Source organism: Centropristis striata, chromosome 1 (genome assembly GCF_030273125.1).
Source record: "Centropristis striata isolate RG_2023a ecotype Rhode Island chromosome 1, C.striata_1.0, whole genome shotgun sequence".
Lineage (NCBI taxonomy): Eukaryota > Metazoa > Chordata > Actinopteri > Perciformes > Serranidae > Centropristis > Centropristis striata.
The window spans coordinates 1,524,535-1,544,523 of NC_081517.1; the positions used below are offsets into that span (position 1 = coordinate 1,524,535).

At 41.8% G+C, this 19,989-nt stretch overlaps 2 protein-coding genes across 2 annotated transcripts in view; both read right to left on the bottom strand.

The window, feature by feature from the left end:
* The window catches only part of LOC131962342 (deleted in malignant brain tumors 1 protein-like), a 34,250-nt gene extending 22,187 nt beyond the window's left edge, over positions 1 to 12,063 (bottom strand). Inside the window, exons 1-9 of the mRNA XM_059327363.1 lie at positions 12,051 to 12,063; positions 9,468 to 10,034; positions 8,595 to 9,101; positions 8,134 to 8,448; positions 7,780 to 7,988; positions 7,499 to 7,650; positions 5,062 to 5,304; positions 1,667 to 1,826; positions 786 to 861 (exon numbers count right to left, since the gene is read on the bottom strand). Of these exons, the coding sequence (XP_059183346.1) occupies positions 786 to 861; positions 1,667 to 1,826; positions 5,062 to 5,304; positions 7,499 to 7,650; positions 7,780 to 7,988; positions 8,134 to 8,448; positions 8,595 to 9,101; positions 9,468 to 10,034; positions 12,051 to 12,063 (2,242 nt within the window). The remainder of the gene's footprint in view (positions 1 to 785; positions 862 to 1,666; positions 1,827 to 5,061; positions 5,305 to 7,498; positions 7,651 to 7,779; positions 7,989 to 8,133; positions 8,449 to 8,594; positions 9,102 to 9,467; positions 10,035 to 12,050) is intronic.
* Positions 12,064 to 15,138: 3,075 nt separating this feature from the next.
* The window catches only part of slc26a11 (solute carrier family 26 member 11), a 23,131-nt gene continuing 18,280 nt past the window's right edge, over positions 15,139 to 19,989 (bottom strand). Inside the window, exons 10-14 of the mRNA XM_059345741.1 lie at positions 19,419 to 19,559; positions 19,207 to 19,334; positions 17,847 to 17,946; positions 17,628 to 17,761; positions 15,139 to 16,740 (exon numbers count right to left, since the gene is read on the bottom strand). Of these exons, the coding sequence (XP_059201724.1) occupies positions 16,633 to 16,740; positions 17,628 to 17,761; positions 17,847 to 17,946; positions 19,207 to 19,334; positions 19,419 to 19,559 (611 nt within the window). The 3' untranslated portion in view covers positions 15,139 to 16,632. The remainder of the gene's footprint in view (positions 16,741 to 17,627; positions 17,762 to 17,846; positions 17,947 to 19,206; positions 19,335 to 19,418; positions 19,560 to 19,989) is intronic.

Here is a 19,989-nt window from a genome sequence, read left to right on the forward strand (position 1 = left end):
GCTCACTCAGGTGACTTGTCCCCTGAAAATAAATAGGAAAGAAAGAAAAAAACATGATTATTGGTGGGAATGCTGGAAGCATTCTTTATTAATATTATTTTTCCGCTGCATACTTTTGATTATTTTCTCCTTCCACATTTTTCATCTTAGAAACTTTGTTTAAAAAACATTCACCAGTTCTCCACAACCATGACTCACCACTTTTGGGCAGCCGACTTGATTTCCATCTTTTTTTTTTGTCTCTATTTCTGCTGTCAAGCTGTTTTTGGGATCTCTGTCTCTACATACTACTATGGTGTTTTATCACCAGTTCTCCTCAACCATAAATCCGCACTTTTAGACAACTGCCTCTATTTCCGACTGGTGTATAGCCCTTAAGCTGTGTTTGTGACCTATATCTTCACATACGACTATTGTGTTTTAAAACCAGTTCTCCTCAACCACAATTGAGCACTTTTTTTCTACTACTTCAATCTTACCCCTATAAGCGACCATGGCAGTGAAACATCAGCTCATCAATTAACATGAAAGATATTCCACATTTTGTATTCATTATTGGCATTATTCAACTTTTCATTACATTCATATTAATTACAATTACAATAACCCCACTTTTCAAACTATTCCTACTTCCTACAATATCTTCTCACACATTGCTCCCAACATGGCAGCATAGTATCAGCTATTAAGTATCCAGCATTCCTGCTGCAATTTGTTCACTCTCTAGTTAATTCCATATAGTTAATTGTGTTCAGCCCTGAGACCAAACAGTGACTCATACTCACAAATGATTGGTCCAACGGTGAGGGTTGTCAGAGGATCAGAGTTGGAAACAGAGCGAGAGGTCCTACTTCTGCAAGGCTACACGATGGGAGAGGGTAGAAAAAATACCATTAACCCTCTATGGTACAGTGTTGCCCTCGGACAACATACCCAAATTTCTACAATGCATCTTTTTTAATGGTGCTATACTTTAAAAAGAGAGAAGAGTATAGGGAACCAATAGCAATGGTTTAATTTGTCACATGACCTCCAGGAGGCCATATTGAAACCCGTTTCTGCAGACTTTTCCAAAGTAAACAGCTTTGCCATTTTGCACCACAAAAAAGCACTCAAAACATAATTTTTGGCCTTTTTCCATCTGGAAAAAAAAAATTCCTACTAATAGGTGAGTAAATATTTTCGATAGTTTCATGCAATGTATTTTCTAATTAAATGTTGGAAACTTGTTAAAATGCAACTGTTGCCCTGAGGCAACAGCGTACCATTATGGAAAATTGCTATGTTGCCTCGAGGGAACAATGAACCATTATGGAATCAGCATGGCAGCATGAGATATTGGGAGTGTGTGTTTAGGTATATATATAATGTTCAAAAGCATTACATTCATCATAATTTTGTTTTGATCTTTACAATTTAACAAAGATATATTTGATGTTGTTTGCAGTAAAGTAAAGTTCAGGCTATTACTTAGCCCTGTAGGCCGTAGTCTTCTATTATAGTGAACTTTGCATGTCTTATTTGCTTATAATTTCCACACATGGCAACAGGCCACAAACCCCCAAAACTTCCTAACTGGCATCATAATTCATACCATAGAGGGTTAAAACTCAGTGTTTATTGGCATTGATTATAGATTGGTGTTGAAGTGAAATGTGTGACTTACTGTAGCACAAGAGGAGCTCCTCCGGTCACACAGGCTGAGGCTGCAATGAAGGTAAACGTCTCTGTATTCGTTTTGAAGCAGGAAGAACAGGGCAGAGAAACGAGCCCGGAGGGACGAGCCGCTCTCAGTCACTGACACCTGTCGGCGGTCAGCGGGACACCTGGCGGAGAGGATGGAGCCGTCATCAGGACCATTATGTAGCCAGGTCAATTTTTGGTAACACTTTACAATAACCATCATTTATAAATGGTAAACAGATAGGAGGAGGTACAGAAGCCTTAAATGCAGAACTAGCAGGATGAAAAACAGCTTCTTCCCCTGGGCTGTCACAACTCTTAACACTCAGAACTCTCAACACCCACACAGGATAAATTAATTAAAAGGTGCAATAAAACGGACATGTGCAATACAATTGATATGTGCAAAACACTCAATTTACCTCATGTATAAATTATAGCATTTTAAGTAGCCATTTATTTATTTTTATACTTATTTATTACATCACATGTCCTTGTTCTTGTTTTTGTCCTTGTTTAGCTCGGTATTTTTTAAATGTTTTTACTCATGTTGTTTTGTGTTATGATTGTCATAACTATGCACCTTATGTAGTGGCACTTTCAATTTCGTTGTATAGTGAACTATATAATGACAATAAAGACTATTTGATTTGATTTGATTTGATCATTTATAAATGGTAAACAGATAGTTAATTAATGTTTAATCATCATTTATAAACTGTTTATAGGCCATTTAGAATGGTAAATACATAATTTATTAATGTTTAACTAACTAAATCATTTATAAATGGCTAATAGATGTTATATTAATGTAAGTTTATAATTCATTTACCATTGACAAACAATTAAATTATAATTAATAGTTTATTAATGGTTTTAGTTGCACTCATTATAACATTTTTAACACCATATTAAGTATGTAAATGATTTTGAAATGATTCATATACCTTTAAGAAATTGGCTGAAACCATTTAAAGATTAAATATGTATAGCACTTTGTAAATGGTTAATAATTGGTCTATAAACCATCTATAAACATCACTTAGTTGGTTATTGTAAAGTGTTACCAATTAATTTACCATTGACAAACAATTAAATTATAATTAATAGTTTATTAATGGTTTTAGATGCACTCATTATAACATTTTGAACACCATATTAAGTATGTAAATGATTTTGAAATGATTCATATACCTTAAAGAAATTGGTTGAAACCATTTAAAGATTAAATATGTATAGCACTTTGTAAATGGTTAATAATTGGTCTATAAACCATCTATAAACATTACTTAGTTGGTTATTGTAAAGCGTTACCTAATTTTTTTATTTAATTTTGTTTATTTGTTTTCCCTAAACAAAATATTTTTTGTGTGTGTTGTGAACCTCCCCAAAAATAGAATTATTTTCTGCCTGTAAAAAAGTTCCCAAGGTGGTTATCAATTCATGCCTTTTGTTCCTCTGGGGAATCGTTTTGGCGTTACACCACCTAACGTCAAAGAGCCACGTGTGCTCAAAGTGGGTGAGTCATAAGATAAAGCGCTCTCTCTTTCTCTCTATTTATTTTCACTATTTTTTCCATTCAAAACCACAAAATGTTGATATATAATGTTATGTAAGAAGCTTATGAATCTGTTGGTCAAGCTTACAATGACTTACAATTTATAAATTTAACTTTAAATCTAGTTATGCATTCAGAGTTAGCTAACTAAGCATTATGCTAGTTGAAACGTTTTTTTTTTATTTCTCTCTCTTTTATGCTGATTTGAAATTTTGTGATCTCGTGTCATTTATAGTTTTATTGTGGTTTATGTGATTTTAATTTTATTTTTCTTGTGGAGGGTGGAGAGTGGCTGGGATGTCCACCGGACGCGTTACAGCAGCGTCACGTCAGCTTAGCGAGCCGGCCGTATACACGCGAGATAATGAGATCACGCGATAATCCTGACCATACGGGAGACCGCAAGATCCCGTGATAAACTCTAAACTCTATTTATACAGTCTATGGATAAACTGTGTGTATAAAGTAAACAACAACAACAAAAACCAACTTACTTTGCTTCTCTGAGGTGAAAGATATGTTGATCTGACCATCTCTCCTTATAAAAACAATATCTTATGTCATAAATGATTGTATGATGTTCCACTTCAACAATCAGTCTCTTGTCGTCCGTGTCGCCGATCCTCTGAGACCCTTTGATTGATTGATTGATTGATTGCTGATCTGGTCCCCTGGTCATAACATAATGTTGATGTGAAGTAGTTTTAGGCTGCATGAACTGCGTATTGTGTTTTATTTTGAAAGGGGCGGAAGTGTTTTCGGACTTCCTGTCTGGTGCGATCTGCTCTGTTGAGATTCACGCGATTTGGCAGCGTCTCGCGGAGAAATAGAAGTCCTACCTAATGCTCGCGTAGAGACGCTGACGTGATGCTGCTGTAACGTTACGATACGCGCCCGGTGGAAATGCTCTCATTGATTAGAGTGTTACCTATTTGCAACGGCATACGCGACGCTGACGTGACACTGCAGTAACGTGCCCGGTGGAAATCAGGCTTTAGGTAGGACTTCTATTTCTCCGCGAGACACTGCCAAATCGCGTAAATCTCAACAGAGCAGATCGCACCAGACAGGAAGTCCGACTCAGAATCAGCGTAAAACACTTCCGCCCCTTTCAAAATAAAACACAATACGCAGTTCATGCAGCCTAAAACTACTTCACATCAACATTATGTTATGACCGGGGCACCAGATCAGCAATCAATCAATCAATCAATCAATCAATCAAAAGGTCTCAGAGGATCGGCGACACGGACGACAAGAGACTGATTGTTGAAGTGGAACATCATACAATCATTTATGACATAACATATTGTTTTTATAAGGATAGATGGTCAGATCAACAGATTTTTCACGTCAGAGAAGCAAAGTAAGCTTTTGGTTGTTGTTGTTGTTTACTTTACAGTTTATCCATAGACTGTTAGAGTTTAGAGTTTATCACGGGATCTTGCGGTCTCCCGTATGGTCAGGATTATCGCGTGATCTCGTTATCTCGCGTGTATACGACCGGCTCGCTAAGCTGACGTGACGCTGCTGTAACGCGCCCGGTGTGAATTGAAGCCGGGCAGAAGACGCAGCAAAACCGCGGAGGAGACGTGCTGCTGATGTAACGCGCCCGGTGGAAATCCCCAGTAACTCCTGTGTTTTTTTTCCATTTTTCCTGTGAAGAATAAACCCCACAGATACTCAACTACGTCTCAATTATTTCAACACAACACAACCCAGTGTGAGAGCAGAACGCTGCCTGCTACAATTACACATCGATAAACCTTATCCCTTTTCTGTTATACTAAATTAAGCAGAGGATCAAGAGGGAAACTTACTTGTTCCTGATGAGAGGGTATTGCATGAAGTTGTCAGGAGTTGATGAGTGACTGGCGTAGCAGTCCTCCAGAACAACTGCAAAGCTTGGATCAGTCTCCTCCACAGAGACGCCCACATACAACGGCGAGCCCACTGGCAGGGTGACCCGGCCGGCTGGATAAGTCTCGATGTAGTTGGAGTTGCGGAACAGAGACATGGAGGCTTCGGCTCTGGCACCTGAGCCTTCAATGCCACCTTCAAGCCTGTCAAGAACATGATTGTTATGACCAAGTCTTTTTGCCAAGTTATTTTCTTGATCCTGTTATTGACATATTCCTTTATTAACCTTTTTCTGTGTGTTTAGGGAGACCTTGAGAGGCAAGTGTGAAAAAATTTCTGGTGATTAATGAAGTGAGTCCTTTCTCTACTGTGATTACTAGATTACTACTCATTTTGCCCACAAGAGGGGGAACCACACCAGCCCATGTTCTAAATACAACTAAATCATTAAAGCTTTCTTCAAGGTGAGTTTAAGTTCTTCATGCACTCTAAACACCTGGTAAACCTTTTTCTTTTCACGTTTGATGAATTAAACAATGTGAATGAAATTTATAAATAGATGAATTCTCCGTTGCTCAACTGGTTGATAAGTTGGCTAACGGTTACAGCTCTAATGGCTAAATTAGAGAATTAGTGAGAGATATAACCCCTCCTGTTCTGGGTCTTCCCCGGGGCCTCCTACCAGTTGGACGTGCCCGGAACTCCTCTAACGGGAGGCGACCGGGAGGCATCCTTACCATATGCCTAAACCACCTCAGCTGGCTCCTTTCGACGCTAAGGAGCAGCTCCTTCTTCACCATGACGGTCTGGTTCAACGCCTGCACCACTGTTCCTATCCTCCTCCATGGCCCCCCCGAATTCCTCCCATACCCGAGTTTTTGGTTCAGTGACAGCCGCAGCTGCAGCCCTTTTGGCTGAACGTTACCTGCCCGATGTTTCCAGAGACCCCTCGGCCAGGCAAGCCCGAAAGGCCTCCTTCTTCAGCTTGACGGCCTTCCTCACCGCTGCGGGTTCTTGGGTTGCCGCCACGACAGGCACCGATGGCCTTCAGGCCACAGATCCTACCAGCCACATCAACAATTGAGGCTTTGAACATGGTCCATTCGGACTCCATGTTCCCAGCCTCACCTCGGATGCTGGGGAAATTCTACCAGAGGTAGAAGGTTGAAGACCCTGCAGACAGGGGCCTCCGCTAAACGTTCCTAGTTCACCCTCACTGCATGTTTGGATTTGCCAGGTGTGTCCAGCAGCCTCCCCCACCACCTGATCCACCTCACCACCAGGTGGTGATCAGCTGACAGCTCTGCTCTTCTCTTCATACGAGTGTCCAAAACATGCAGCTGCAGATCTGACGATACGATAATAAAATTGATCGTCGATCTTTGGCCTAGAGTGCTCTGGTACCAAGTACACTTATGAGCAACTCTATGTTCGAACATGGTGTTTGTTATGGACAATCCGTGACGAGCACAAAAGTCCAATAACAAAACACCACTCGGGTTTAGATTGGGCAGGCCGTTCCTCCAAATCACCCCCTCCAGGTACCGTCATCGTTACCCACGTGAGCGTACTCCTTCCAGGACACCACCCAGAGACTCCAAGCAGGCCAGGTACTCCAAACTGCTGTTTGGTGCATAAGCACAGACAACAGTCAGAGACCTTCTCCTCACGACTTGCAGCCGCAAGGCGGTGACCCTCTTGCTTGGCGCTCAGCCGGGGGCTTGTGAGTATCCCCACACCCGCCCGGCGCCTCTCACCCTGGGAAACTCCGGAAAAGGAGAGAGTCCAGTCTCTCTCCAGGAGTTTGGTTCCAAAGCCCATGCTATGCGTGGAGGTGAGCCCAACTTTTTCTAGTCGGTAACACTCCACCTCCCGTACAAGCTCGGGCTCCTTCGCCGCCAGCTAGCCGCTGGAGCCGGGGGTCAGCACGCCCAGGTACCTTTGCCTGCCACCCGACTCATTCTGCACCCGACCCTTAAGCCTAACTCTGCGGGTGGTGATTTTTTTCGGGCTGAGCTGGTCTGGCCACCAGACACTTGCCTGTGTGCTCACCTCCCGGGTCTGGCTCCAGGAGGGGGCCCTGGTTTACCCATGCCAGGTGAGGTACTCTGATGACCGTGTTCCCGCTTCATGAGGGTCTTTGAATTGCTCTTAGTCTGGCCCCTCCCCTGGCACCACTTTGCCTCGGGAGACCCTACCAGGAGCTCCGACAGCAACGCTTGCAGGATCACTGGATCACACAAACTCCTCCACCGCGTTAAGGTGGCCATTCTTGGAGGAGTCATGTGATCCTATCAGAGTTAATTGCTTAAATGTGTGCTGTGCTCACATAACAATAATTTCACATAGGAGCTTTGTTATTTTACAACAAGTCACATTCAATAAAAGGTTACTTACGCCAGGATTGGTCTGAGGGCCACATTCAGGCTGGTGTCTGTGTCCAGAGGATACACACAGGAGAAGGGAAGACTCACGGGAACGTTGAAGGACGTGTTGCTTATTGGGTAGATAAATAAACTGTTGGAGTAGATTGCATGTGTGCTGTTGGTCTAAAAGACAGCAGATGATTCAATAATTAGTGAGTTGAATGATTATATCAGCTTGAGTGGATGTGGGATTAGCACCACCATGACGATATTTAGAGAAATTCTTTTTAAAAAAGGGGGTCAAGTTTTTACCCTCAGTGTGTTTCCACAGGCACCTGCCATGGCCTCCACTTCATACCACACCACATCGTCACGCACTCTGACCCAGGAGCAGTTGCGGGATGCAAAGTTGCCAGAGTAGGGGCTCAAACCGGAGGATGTAAAATGAGCCAACTCCAGACCCACCTGGATTTTATCACGGCCACAAATAAGCTGAGAAGGCTGGAGTGGAGGGTGCTGAACTGAAGAAAGAGATAGAAGTTTACCAAATAAACGTGTGGAATTACAAAGATATTAAATACAACATACCAGATGAGATCACTATGAGAACCTCCATGAATCATTACATCACTATATCATTTTAACTATACTATGACTAACACCTACATTCACAAACAACGCTGGCATCTTCATGGTGACGACAGTTGTGGACCCCAAACCCTTGATGTCTGCAGTCTGTTATTGATGGTTCATTTCCAAAACAACTGACATTATCCAGCCAGATGGGTCCACTGCCCGCTCCAAAAGCTGCATTTTGTGGTGCTGAACGAGCAGTGCCACAGCCCAGCTGTCTACACACCACCTTGGCATCCCTCAGGTCCCAGGAATCGTCACACACTGTCCCCCACCGTCCATCATGGAAGACCTCCACTCTGCCGGAGCAGCGGTTGTCAGAGTTGACCAGCCTCACTGGTGAAGCAGCTAACAGAAAAACATGACACATAATATAGTTGTTATGAGACACAGATGAAAGATGGACTCCATAAAGACCATGATATCTTTACATATTAGACAGGATGTTACACAGAGAGATGTTATTGCCTTTAGCTGTACAAAAATGTATTCACCTTCGCAGACGACACCAGCATCCTCATAGTGATTACAGTTGTGAGATCCAAACCCTCTGTGGCGACACTGGCTGAGCTCTGATTCGCTGCCTGTGCATGTGACATCATCCAGCCAGATGGGCCCTCTGCCCTGTCCAAAGCGTGCACGGGGTGGTGCTGACAGGACCCTGCCACAGCCCAGCTGTCTGCACACCACCTGAGCATCAACCAGGTCCCAGGAATCGTCACACACCGTCCCCCACTGTCCACGGTGGAAGATCTCTACTCTGCCAGAGCAGGAGCTGTTTCCTCCATTGGCCAGACGGACCTGCCCCTCAACTGCTGTGCTGTTGTCTGCTGTTGTTGTGGAAGCTGTCTGAGCGGTGGTGTACTGAGGTGGAGGAGCATGTGTTGGTGGTAACACGGTGCTGTTGCCTGCTGTCGTTGTGTTGGATGCCTGAGCGGTGGTGTACTGAGGTGGAGGATCAGGTGTGGTTGGCAAAACTGCAGGGCCTGTTCCGTTTGACTCTGCTTGCAAAAAAAGATTTTATATGTTCATACATTTTAAATTGAATTTAAGAACAAGAGGACAAAAGTGTTTTGACTATTCTTAATCACTTAAATGAATGGATTAGATAAGAACATTTAATTTGTTGTTACAGCAGAAAGATGTTTTTATACCTGCACAGTATGCCAGATGACATGTTGATGGCTCCACAAGTTTGTAGACATAAAAGTTTCCATAGCAGAGCTTTACATGAATGGTGTGTGACGGAAAGTAACAGCAGTAGCCAAGCCAGCCATTACACACAGTGCGATTTACAATTTCACCCATGTGTGTGGGATGAGGTTCTGTTATCCACATTGGCGCATGTGTTCCACACCTGTTTTCACCAACACAATGCTCTGGAATATGAGCACTGTTTTGCCCCAGAACCAGGCGATACCAGCCTCTCCAGTTAATATCTCTGTCACAGTATATTATCTGAATCGATGTGTTGTTCACTGAACGCCAGTCATCATCCAGCACTGTGTAGTGCTCACAGGGGTCAGCACAGCGAGTCTCATTACTGCTGATGCAGTCCATGCCTACAGGACAAACAGTGTGTCCACAGGTGAACTGGACAGATTGAGAAGAGGGGCCCGACCTGGTCCTGGAGGAAGGCTCCAGGCATTCGAAGGAGCCTGGGGTGTTCTGGCAAACCTGAGGTGAAGTGCATGGTGAGTCTGGGAGGGAGCACTCGTCAGTGTCCACACAGCCCCTGTCTGGTGACCAGTGGTACCCTCGACTACAGCAAGAGGAGTCCCTGCAGAGTTCTGTATTGTAACAGGTGAGACCGTCGCCAACAAAGCCGTCTTTACAGACACAAGAGAGCGGCACATGAGAAGTGTCGCCTCTTTCTCGTGACTCCAGGCAGCTGGCTTCATCGTGACATGAATCACAGCTGGTGACGAGTGTCCCTGTGAAACATACGAGGAGAGTTATACGCCTGCTGTTTCAGACACTTTCTAGATAAAACGGAGAAAAAAAAATCTTACATGCAATTGACAAAACTGTACTTTTTTTTTTTGTGATTCATGATAACCGGCGTTGAGCTATCCTACCTATCCGCAGGTACAAGTGTGTGATTGCCAGGGCTGCCTTTAACTAATGAACATCTTAGTCGCCTAACACACACCATGCTTTTATCAACTAATTAATAATTTGATTTAATTTACAGATCTGTAAAAACTGTCTTCACAAAGAAGTAAGCAAAAGAGACAATTTTAATGTGTTCACTAGAGATGTGCTCCTAAGTTTCTACAAAATAAAGCATTTGGTGTGAAAAAAGACAAATTCTGTAAAGCAGTCTTAGTCACCAAAGACTAAGCCCTATTTTGATGAAAAGGCATTTTTGCCTTTTTAATTGCTCGGACAACTAAAGATAGGACAGGAAAGGCAGAGAGAGAGACGGGATGACATAATAGGGCATAATATTAATATTTAAATAAATGTAAGAATAATATTGCCCCAGTTAATCACAGGGATTGTGTGACAATAATAGGGCCAAATTAAATGTTTTGTCATAGATCACAAATTGGCCTCGAAGGGCTTTACAGTCTTACGACAACCTCTGTACTTCGAACTTAACGGGGAAAGAAAGGCAACAACCCAGGGCGGACACATATGCAAAAGATGCTATTTGCCAAGTCTAACCCAAGACATGAGAGAGTTTACCTGAAGTGCTTCTTGTAGAAACCTGCAAAATAAGGAGCAATAACAAACTCCCAGGCACCCCCATTATAGACCACTTCTACAACAAGAACCTGCTGAAAAAGACAAAAGAGATGTCTTTAATTATTTTTAAATGATTCTGCTAAAAAAAACAAAAACATGTCCCTGCCGGTCTTTGTACTTACCTCAGAGAGAGACTGTGTTGGAAAGTTTCCAGCGAGTGAGAGTGTAGGAATTTATAGGCCTGTTTGTGTATTCAAAGTACCTATGAAGTAATAGTTACTGGAAACCATAAATGGGTGATTGACAGGCCTGATTCATACAGCATCAAGAGAGTAACTTATTAAGCAATAGCACAAATTTATGATCAAATTCAAACAGAACTGGCAAATGGGGCCTTGGGCCTATACATTGAATGGTACCACAATCAATCTCAGGACAGTGTAGAAACATAATGGAGACCTCTTGGTCTTCACAAGTGTGCACATTCCAACATCGACGAGCCCAACTGCCACCTTGTGTCAACAGCCGAGACTGAAAACCAAAGAGAACATTGAGTTCAACCATACACTTGTTTCTTTGTTTTTTTTTAGCTTATCATATTTCTAAACTCATTATAAAAAGTCTTTCTTCATAACAACTTTCAGTCACACTGTTCACACAGAGCACATTATGTTTGTGTACTTCTCAGGGTGTACTGAGTACATTCCCTCAACACTTCACTGATAAGATGTCAAATACTTAAAACCTAAAGTAAAGAAAACAAGACATGGTGACATTAGAGTAATATTGGACGTGGTGTGTGTTTCGCATTTTCCCTTAAATTCAGCCAATGTGAGCAACACAATGTGTGAAAAGAAAAATATTTAGAAATCCCCTAACTAGCTTTGCTTAGTTGTTATCACCTATATTATATATGTATTGAACTTCAGTCACTGAAGCCAGTTCCTGTAAGTAAGTAAGTTCTGGTGAGATTCAAAATTGCTGTCAAAGACAAAATTCTGCCATAGGGCATATGTTACACCAAGAATAAGACATCAAGTGGGATTCGTCCCGGATCCATATGGCTCTGTTTTACATGTTATGTCATAGGTATCTAGATTATGGAGAAAGGTGACCGAAAGTATTACTGATTTAACAGGAGTTCAATTCCCTATGGACCCTGCTGTGCACCTTTTAAACGATGATTCCTTTCTTTCACTGCAGCCAAAAAGATTGTTGCCCAGCGCTGGAAATCCCTTCATGACGTTTGTGATACTCACTGGCTACGGACATTCTTGAATATATCTTATACGAAACTGTTGTCAGCAAGAGTAAATAATGCTCAGTCACAAACAATATTGATATGGGAGTACTTGATATCTAAGCTGAAGGGGGGTGGTTGAGGTGTAATTGCTTGTATGTGTCTATAGAATGTGTCATTCAATGTATATGGTTATGTTTTTGGCAATACAAATTTAATGGGGAAAAAATTGCTGTCAAAGACTTAGATTCAGGTGTTCAAGAGGTGCATTTAGGACAAACACAGGTTATCACAGAGAGCTGGTCTCTGAGGAACCTTTCCAAATGATGCAACAGCCTGGTTAATGATCACTGAAGGTGGACACAGCTGATGGATTACCAGGTCAGGATGATCGATTAAGAATTCAGCTGGCCCAAACTGCACAAACACTGAACATGAAAGAAACCTAGCCTGTGGCCCTCTGAAGTGCTGGACGTTATGATCAACAAACACTAGAACACTAGGTGTTGTACAAGTACTTATACAAGGTGTTTTTAGTACACAACACTTAAATTCCAAGTCCTTTATTCTTTTAAAAAGACTGATTTATGTCTGAAAAGCTTCCATGCCTCTCGGAAACGATCATGTTTCAGTGTTTAACAACAGAAACAAAGATGGTATGAATGTCCTTCTTTTGAATAGATTTCACATTAGAGTGGTTGTTACTCAATAGCCCCTTTCATAGTGCGGTCCCGCAAATATCCCGCTATATTGCCAGAAAGGTCTGTGACGGCTTTTTGCCTTAGAGCGTTCATAGTGATCCCGCAAAGGCGTGATATTCTGCCCTTTCATAGTGCAGTCTGGCGTCGCGCAACGAGGTGGGAGGATAGTGGGAGGAGACGATAGAGCAGCAGCAGTGCTGCGCAGTAGCACAATGCTAATAGGCTACAGTTAGCTCTGTAGCAGCACAGTGTGTATGTGCTGCAGCAGTATTCAGTTAGCGACCTCCGTTTGTTTACAACAAGCACCAGACACTGTGCACAGTTAGCATGCTGGTTTGTTTACAGTTAGAGGCGGGCGCTGTGCACAGTTAGCATGCCGGTTTGTTTACAGTTAGAGGCGGGCGCTGTGCACAATTAGCATGCTGGTTTGTTTACAGTTAGAGGCGGGCGCTGTGCACAGTTAGCATGCCGGTTTGTTTACAGTTAGAGGCGGGCGCTGTGCACAGTTAGCATTCCGGTTTGTTTACAGTTAGAGGCGGGCGCTGTGCACAGTTAGCATGCCGGTTTGTTTACAGTTAGAGATGGGCGCTGTGCACAGTTAGCATGCTGGTTTGTTTACAGTTAGAGATGGGCGTTGTGCACAGTTAGCATACCGGTTTGTTTACAGTTAGAGATGGGCGCTGTGCACAGTTAGCATGCCGGTTTGTTTACAGATAGAGGTGGGCGCTGTGCACAGTTAGCATGCCGGTTTGTTTACAGGTAGAGGTGGGTGCTGTGCACAGTTAGCATGCCGGTTTGTTTACAGTTAGAGGCGGGCGCTGTGCACAGTTAGCATGCCGGTTTGTTTACAGTTAGAGGCGGTCGCTGTGCACAGTTAGCATGCCGGTTTGTTAACAGGTAGAGGTGGGTGCTGTGCACAGTTAGCATGCCGGGTTGTTTACAGTTAGAGGCGGGCGCTGTGCACAATTAGCATGCTGGTTTGTTTACAGTTAGAGGCGGGCGCTGTGCACAGTTAGCATGCCGGTTTGTTTACAGTTAGAGGCGGGCGCTGTGCACAGTTAGCATTCCGGTTTGTTTACAGTTAGAGGCGGGCGCTGTGCACAGTTAGCATGCCGGTTTGTTTACAGTTAGAGATGGGCGCTGTGCACAGTTAGCATGCTGGTTTGTTTACAGTTAGAGATGGGCGTTGTGCACAGTTAGCATACCGGTTTGTTTACAGTTAGAGATGGGCGCTGTGCACAGTTAGCATGCCGGTTTGTTTACAGATAGAGGTGGGCGCTGTGCACAGTTAGCATGCCGGTTTGTTTACAGGTAGAGGTGGGTGCTGTGCACAGTTAGCATGCCGGTTTGTTTACAGTTAGAGGCGGGCGCTGTGCACAGTTAGCATGCCGGTTTGTTTACAGTTAGAGGCGGTCGCTGTGCACAGTTAGCATGCCGGTTTGTTAACAGGTAGAGGTGGGTGCTGTGCACAGTTAGCATGCCGGGTTGTTTACAGTTAGAGGCGGGCGCTGTGCACAGTTAGCATGCCGGTTTGTTTACAGTTAGAGGTGGGCGCTGTGCACAGTTAGCATGCCGGTTTGTTTACAGGTAGAGGTGGGTGCTGTGCACAGTTAGCATGCCGGTTTGTTTACAGGTAGAGGTGGGTGCTGTGCACAGTTAGCATGCCGGTTTGTTTACAGGTAGAGGTGGGTGCTGTGCACAGTTAGCATGCCGGTTTGTTTACAGGTAGAGGTGGGAGCTGCGCACAGTGATTTGATGACTGTCGGACCTAGTGGGAGGTGTGTGTTAGACGTCACATGTGACGTCAAATATCCCGATTCGGCCCGATCGCCAGTTTATAGTGGTCCCGCTTCTAACAGTCCCACCAATTTTCCGCCTCTGTGACTACCTCTGGAGGCAGAAAATTGGTGGGATCGTTTGATCCCGGCATCCCTAGACATTACAGAGCCGTAAATGTCCCGGCATGAAACGGCACTATGAAAGGTGCTAATGTTAATGCTTATTTTAAAATAGCCTGTGGCTTCTGCTTGCAAGAAAATCAGTCTGTTCTGACAGTGAGGCTGCCGGATCGCTGATTAATCACCTGCCATGATGACGTCAGTTTGTGGGAGATAGTTCTGGGACTAATCAGGTGATTTCAACACACATGCACACATACACTTAAAAATCTAGACTTTTTAATTCAGTAAAGATACTTTAATAGATGTAGTTATTTGGGATGATAATTTTATTAAATCAGTGTCATTGTGATTAATCATTTCAAAACATTTTGCCACTTCTGGCAATATTTTTTTTTACCAACATAAAAATATAACAACCAATCACCATACATTTCCTTTAACATAGATAAATAAAACAACACACATAACACATATGCCACCTATAAATACAGGTGGCATATGTGTTAGCTTTGTTCATTATTAACACACCCCTTGTCCCTTTTCTTACTGTATTAATTCAGATTTGGTCCCTGGACAACATAACAGAGGGAGTTTTTGGTTCGTAAAAATATATATACTTCACTATTATCACTTTTCCTCATTCTCTCCTCATTCATAAAAGACATAATGTCCTTCAAAAGCATATCAAATGTTATAAAACACAGTATTAATATAATACCAATCTTTTTAGATTAGAGTGCTTTTCATGAACCACTTAGTAAAGTGCATGACAAAGCAGCAAAATAAAAAGATGAGACATAAAATCATCAGGTTTTAAAGGAGAGTTAGTTTTCAGCCTCTTAGACAGACAAAATACCTCAGCCCAAGATCTCAAAGCACTTACAGTACCAGCTTGTACAGTATTAAGAGGACAGAGATATAGCACAGAGAGAGGCCGTGAAGAGCCTTAACCCATAAGAACCCAGAGCCAGTTATCCTTAAAGGATGTGTTCTATAAGTGGACCACATAGAACACATTTCTGATGGGTTTTTTTTAAATTCTACCCCTAAATGTCAAAGATCTGTGATGTGACATAAACGTTACAATGGGCGTTTATGGTATTTATGTTTCTGATATTTCTTATTTTAACATAGAAAGAAACTAGACACATTTACTGCTTACAGAGACACAAATTTACCTTTTTCTTTTTCATCTCCATAACATATAACAAAATTGTGACTTTAATTTGTGCAAGAAATATGGTCAGAATAAGTTAAATGCAATACAGGACACCCTATTGACGGATTAGAATTGTTAAATGGGTTTAAAGTTAGCCTAATAACAAAAAATAAGCTTTTTAAAATTAGCTACTTTTTCACATTTCTGTTTCCAGTCACACTCATATTTTGGAGAAGTCACTTCTTGTCACAGTCACATGACCACCACACCAGGGTGTTGAGTATACATCGCTTAGGGATTTAATGAGTTAATGTGAAGCATAAAGCTGAATATGGGAGATTCTGGAAGATTTAAAGTGTTTGTTACACGGGTGTCACCATGGGTTCTTCTGGGTTAAAGGTAATAAAATCTATTTCAAAACATACTGGGAGCCAGTGTAAAAAGGCTTAAACAGTATTGATGTGACTATCATGTCTTGAAAGTGTGTAAAATAGTCTCTGTGTCTTTAAAAGTTCTGATAAAAACCTAAAATGATAAAAACGTAATTGTCAGCAGCAGCCATTTAAAGGTGGTTGGTAACTCTGAGCAGGGCAGTGCTGTGATTCTGGTCCAATGTTGGTAATGTAGTGCTGTAATGTCGGAAATCCCACAATGATTTCCAATGTCAAGTTGAGCCGTACAGCTTACAGCCAGTGAATCAGTTGTTGGAGGTAGTTTAACTTTAACTTCATCATCTCAATGGTTCCAGATCAGAAACGTCCCTGATCAGCCTTGTTGCTTCATTGCTTCTGTTCAACTCCAAATGTCTCTCCTCCAGTCTCTGATTGGACGGTCTTTGTGTCATTCACTGAGGAGTTCCTCTGACTCCATCTGCAGCGCCGTCTCCACACTGTCTGTATACCTGAAGCCCTGCAGGTCAGCTGCAAGGAGAACCTCCAGAACAGAGGGCTGAAGACACAAAGAGAGGAGAAAAAAACACTTTTTGTTTATTGTCTATTGTTAAAAAGATCCCCATTAGCTGTCACCAAAAGTGGGACGAGCTAGTCTTCCTGGGGTCCACAAGACAAAACAAAAATCACTTAACAATTAAACATTGTAGACAATGTGTGCCTTTTTTGGTCATTTTGTGTCTATTTTTGGTCATTTTGTGTCTTTTTTTGGTCATTTTGTGTCTTTTTTGGTCATTTTGTGTCTTTTTTTATAATTGTGTGGTCAATTTGTGCTTTTTTTGGTCATTTTGTGTCTTTTTTGGTCATTTTGTGTCTTTTTTTGGTCATTTTGTGTCTGTTTTTCATCATTTTGTGTCTTTTTTTGGTCATTTTGTGTCTTTTACAGTAGGGCTCCACGCTGCTTTGTTTTCTAGTCTGGATGGAGGCAACAAGTCTGGATTATTTGGAGCTTCTGGAGACTCCAGAGGGTTAATGCTCAATGTTCCCCGGACAAATACTGAATTTGGCAAAACTGCTTTCACTTTTTCTGCTGCATCTACCTGGAACATTTTACAACATTCACTCAAACTCAACACAATTATAACTATGGGCCAGTTTAAAACTATGATAACCAATAACTCTGCCTTTCCCTGCAACTGTTTTTAATGTTAATGTTTAATGTGTTTTATCTGTGCTGTTTGTTCTTCATTGTGTGTTCTCTGTACTCTCGACATCATTGTAAATGAGGGTTGCCCTCAATGATTCCTCAAGAAATAAATAAAGGATAAATTAAATGAAATAAAATGTTGTTATAAGAACTGAATTCTGGCCCCAAACAAAAAGCCATTTTATTTTGAAAAGAAACAAAATGTGCTGTTCCTTTTGGGAAAAAAAAATGTAACGTACCTGCAGTCTGGAAAAGACCAGCTGCACTTCCCGTAGTTTGAACTGCCGCAGCAGGTCCCTGAGCTCGCTGATCACTGTGTAATCTATGGTGCTGACATGATGGCAGTCCAGAACCACGGACCGCGGAGGAGACGCTGGGGGAGGAAACAGGAAGGTAAATGATAGGAGAGAGTGAAAGTGAGGAGACAGAGATCACCACTCTATCTAAGGAGTCCTTACCCTGCAGAGCCTGAGTGTGCATGATGTGGCTGAGATACTCTGTGGCAGGAAAGCTGAGTCCACTGCCTAACTCCATCAGCAGCATGCCGTGATCAGACACCTGAACACAAATACAATCTGTAACTCCTGCACCGTTATACAACAGCATTCCATGATGTTCAACACTCCAGCAGCACTTTGGCCTTTTATATAGTACCAACATTTCCTCAAACTTCCTCATGTTATTCTACTTCAGTTAGTGAGCTCATGTAGTTCAATAAGAAAGAGCAAGAGTTAACCCATTTAAGGCGGGAAAGCATTACCGCATTTCTACCATTGAAACCGGGAGCGCTGTTTCTTCCAATGGTCATATCATGTTTGCATCTTGCTAATGGGCATGTATTAGTATTATGCATATTTTTTATTCAGTCAAATGTAACATTTGCTGAGTTTGTTGATTTAAAAAAAAAAAAACTTTATTGAAGGTTTGGACAAATAAACCCATTCTCATGAAAGCCACGGGTATAAGCACCCGCTGCTTATTGTAAACAAACCAGCATGCTAACTGTACACATGGTGTCCATCGCTGATCGTAAACAAACCGGCATCACTAATTGTGCACAGAGTGTCCGGTGCTTGTTGTGAATAAACAGAGGTCGCTAAGTGAACACATACTGCTACACAGTTAGCTCTGTACTGCTACAGAGCTAACTGTGTAGCCTGTTAGCATTGTGTTACTGTGCAGCACTGATGCTGCTCTGTTGCACGTCACTATCGTCTCCTCACGCTATCCGCCCACACTGAAAAAAGAAATTAGTTGTACCAACTTAATTGGGAGTCAAACTCTGTCCCGCGGGCCAAATTTGGCCCGCAGTGTAATTTTATTTGGCCCGCGAGCCAATATCAAATTATTATATTATTATTGTACTATAAAAGCTGACCCGCTGGTATTATACGGCGCATGTACCGCTAATACTAGATTTATTATTGTTATTTTATTTTTAAATGTATTAACCTGTTGAAAAAGTTTATTTTGATATTTAAATCAGAAGGATGCAAATAGAAAACAGGCATACGATTTTTATTTATTTTTTATTTAACAAATTAATGACATTGATGTGTTTTTTATTTGAAATTTGATTTTGCATGTCTGCACTATTTAGTTATATATTGTATGTTTATAAGCGTTGCTGGTTCCATATTTAATGTTAAAGCAAAACATGTTTGGTATATATTAAAAGGTTTATTTGTTCAATGTTGGCCCGCGATTTTATTCAAGTTTTAAATTTTGGCCCATTGTGTATTTGAGTTTGACACCCCTGACCTAGACCTATTTTATAATCCAAAAGATTAAAGACAAATGTTCTGGATATTATAGTACCTTTATCTGGGGTCTTGCCATGTTGTACAGCAGCAGTGCTCCAGATACAGCTACACCTCCTACAATGCCGTACTGCACCTGCCAGAAACTCATCAGGAACGTCACAAAAAAAGGCAGCAGGTCCAGTTCTGTGGAAGACGCACACACGAGACCACAATTAAACAAATATACAAGAAACACACTTCAGTAAGAAAAACTGAGTGGACACCTACTGCGAATCCTCCACATCTTAGCCACGACACGATAATCCGCCATGGGAGCCACTGCACAGATAATAACAGCAGCTAGAGAAGCTTTAGGGATGTAGTAGAAGGCCGGCATGAGGAACGCCAGGGAGAGCAACACTATCACACCTGGAGAAACAGACAGACAGAGAGAGAGAGAGTTGTTGTTGTTTTGTTTTTATTTTGTTTTTTCTTCTTTTTTTGCTGGGACAGTTAGATTGGATAAATTATATGTTGATTGTAATTCAATGATTGTAAATATTGCTTTCTTTTATTGTTATTAGTTTTTCTTTTCTTTTAAATATAATAATTTATTGTAAATATTGCTTTCCTTATCTTGTTATCTTTTTTTCTGATGCTTGCTTTGGCAATATATACATTGTTACGTCATGCCAATAAAGCCAATTGAGAGAGAGGACAGATATATATATATATATATATATATATATAGACAGAGAGGACAGAAAGAGAGAGTGAGAGAAAGAGAGAGGACAGATATATATATATATATATATATATATATATATATAGAGAGAGAGAGAGAGAGAGAGAGAGAAGG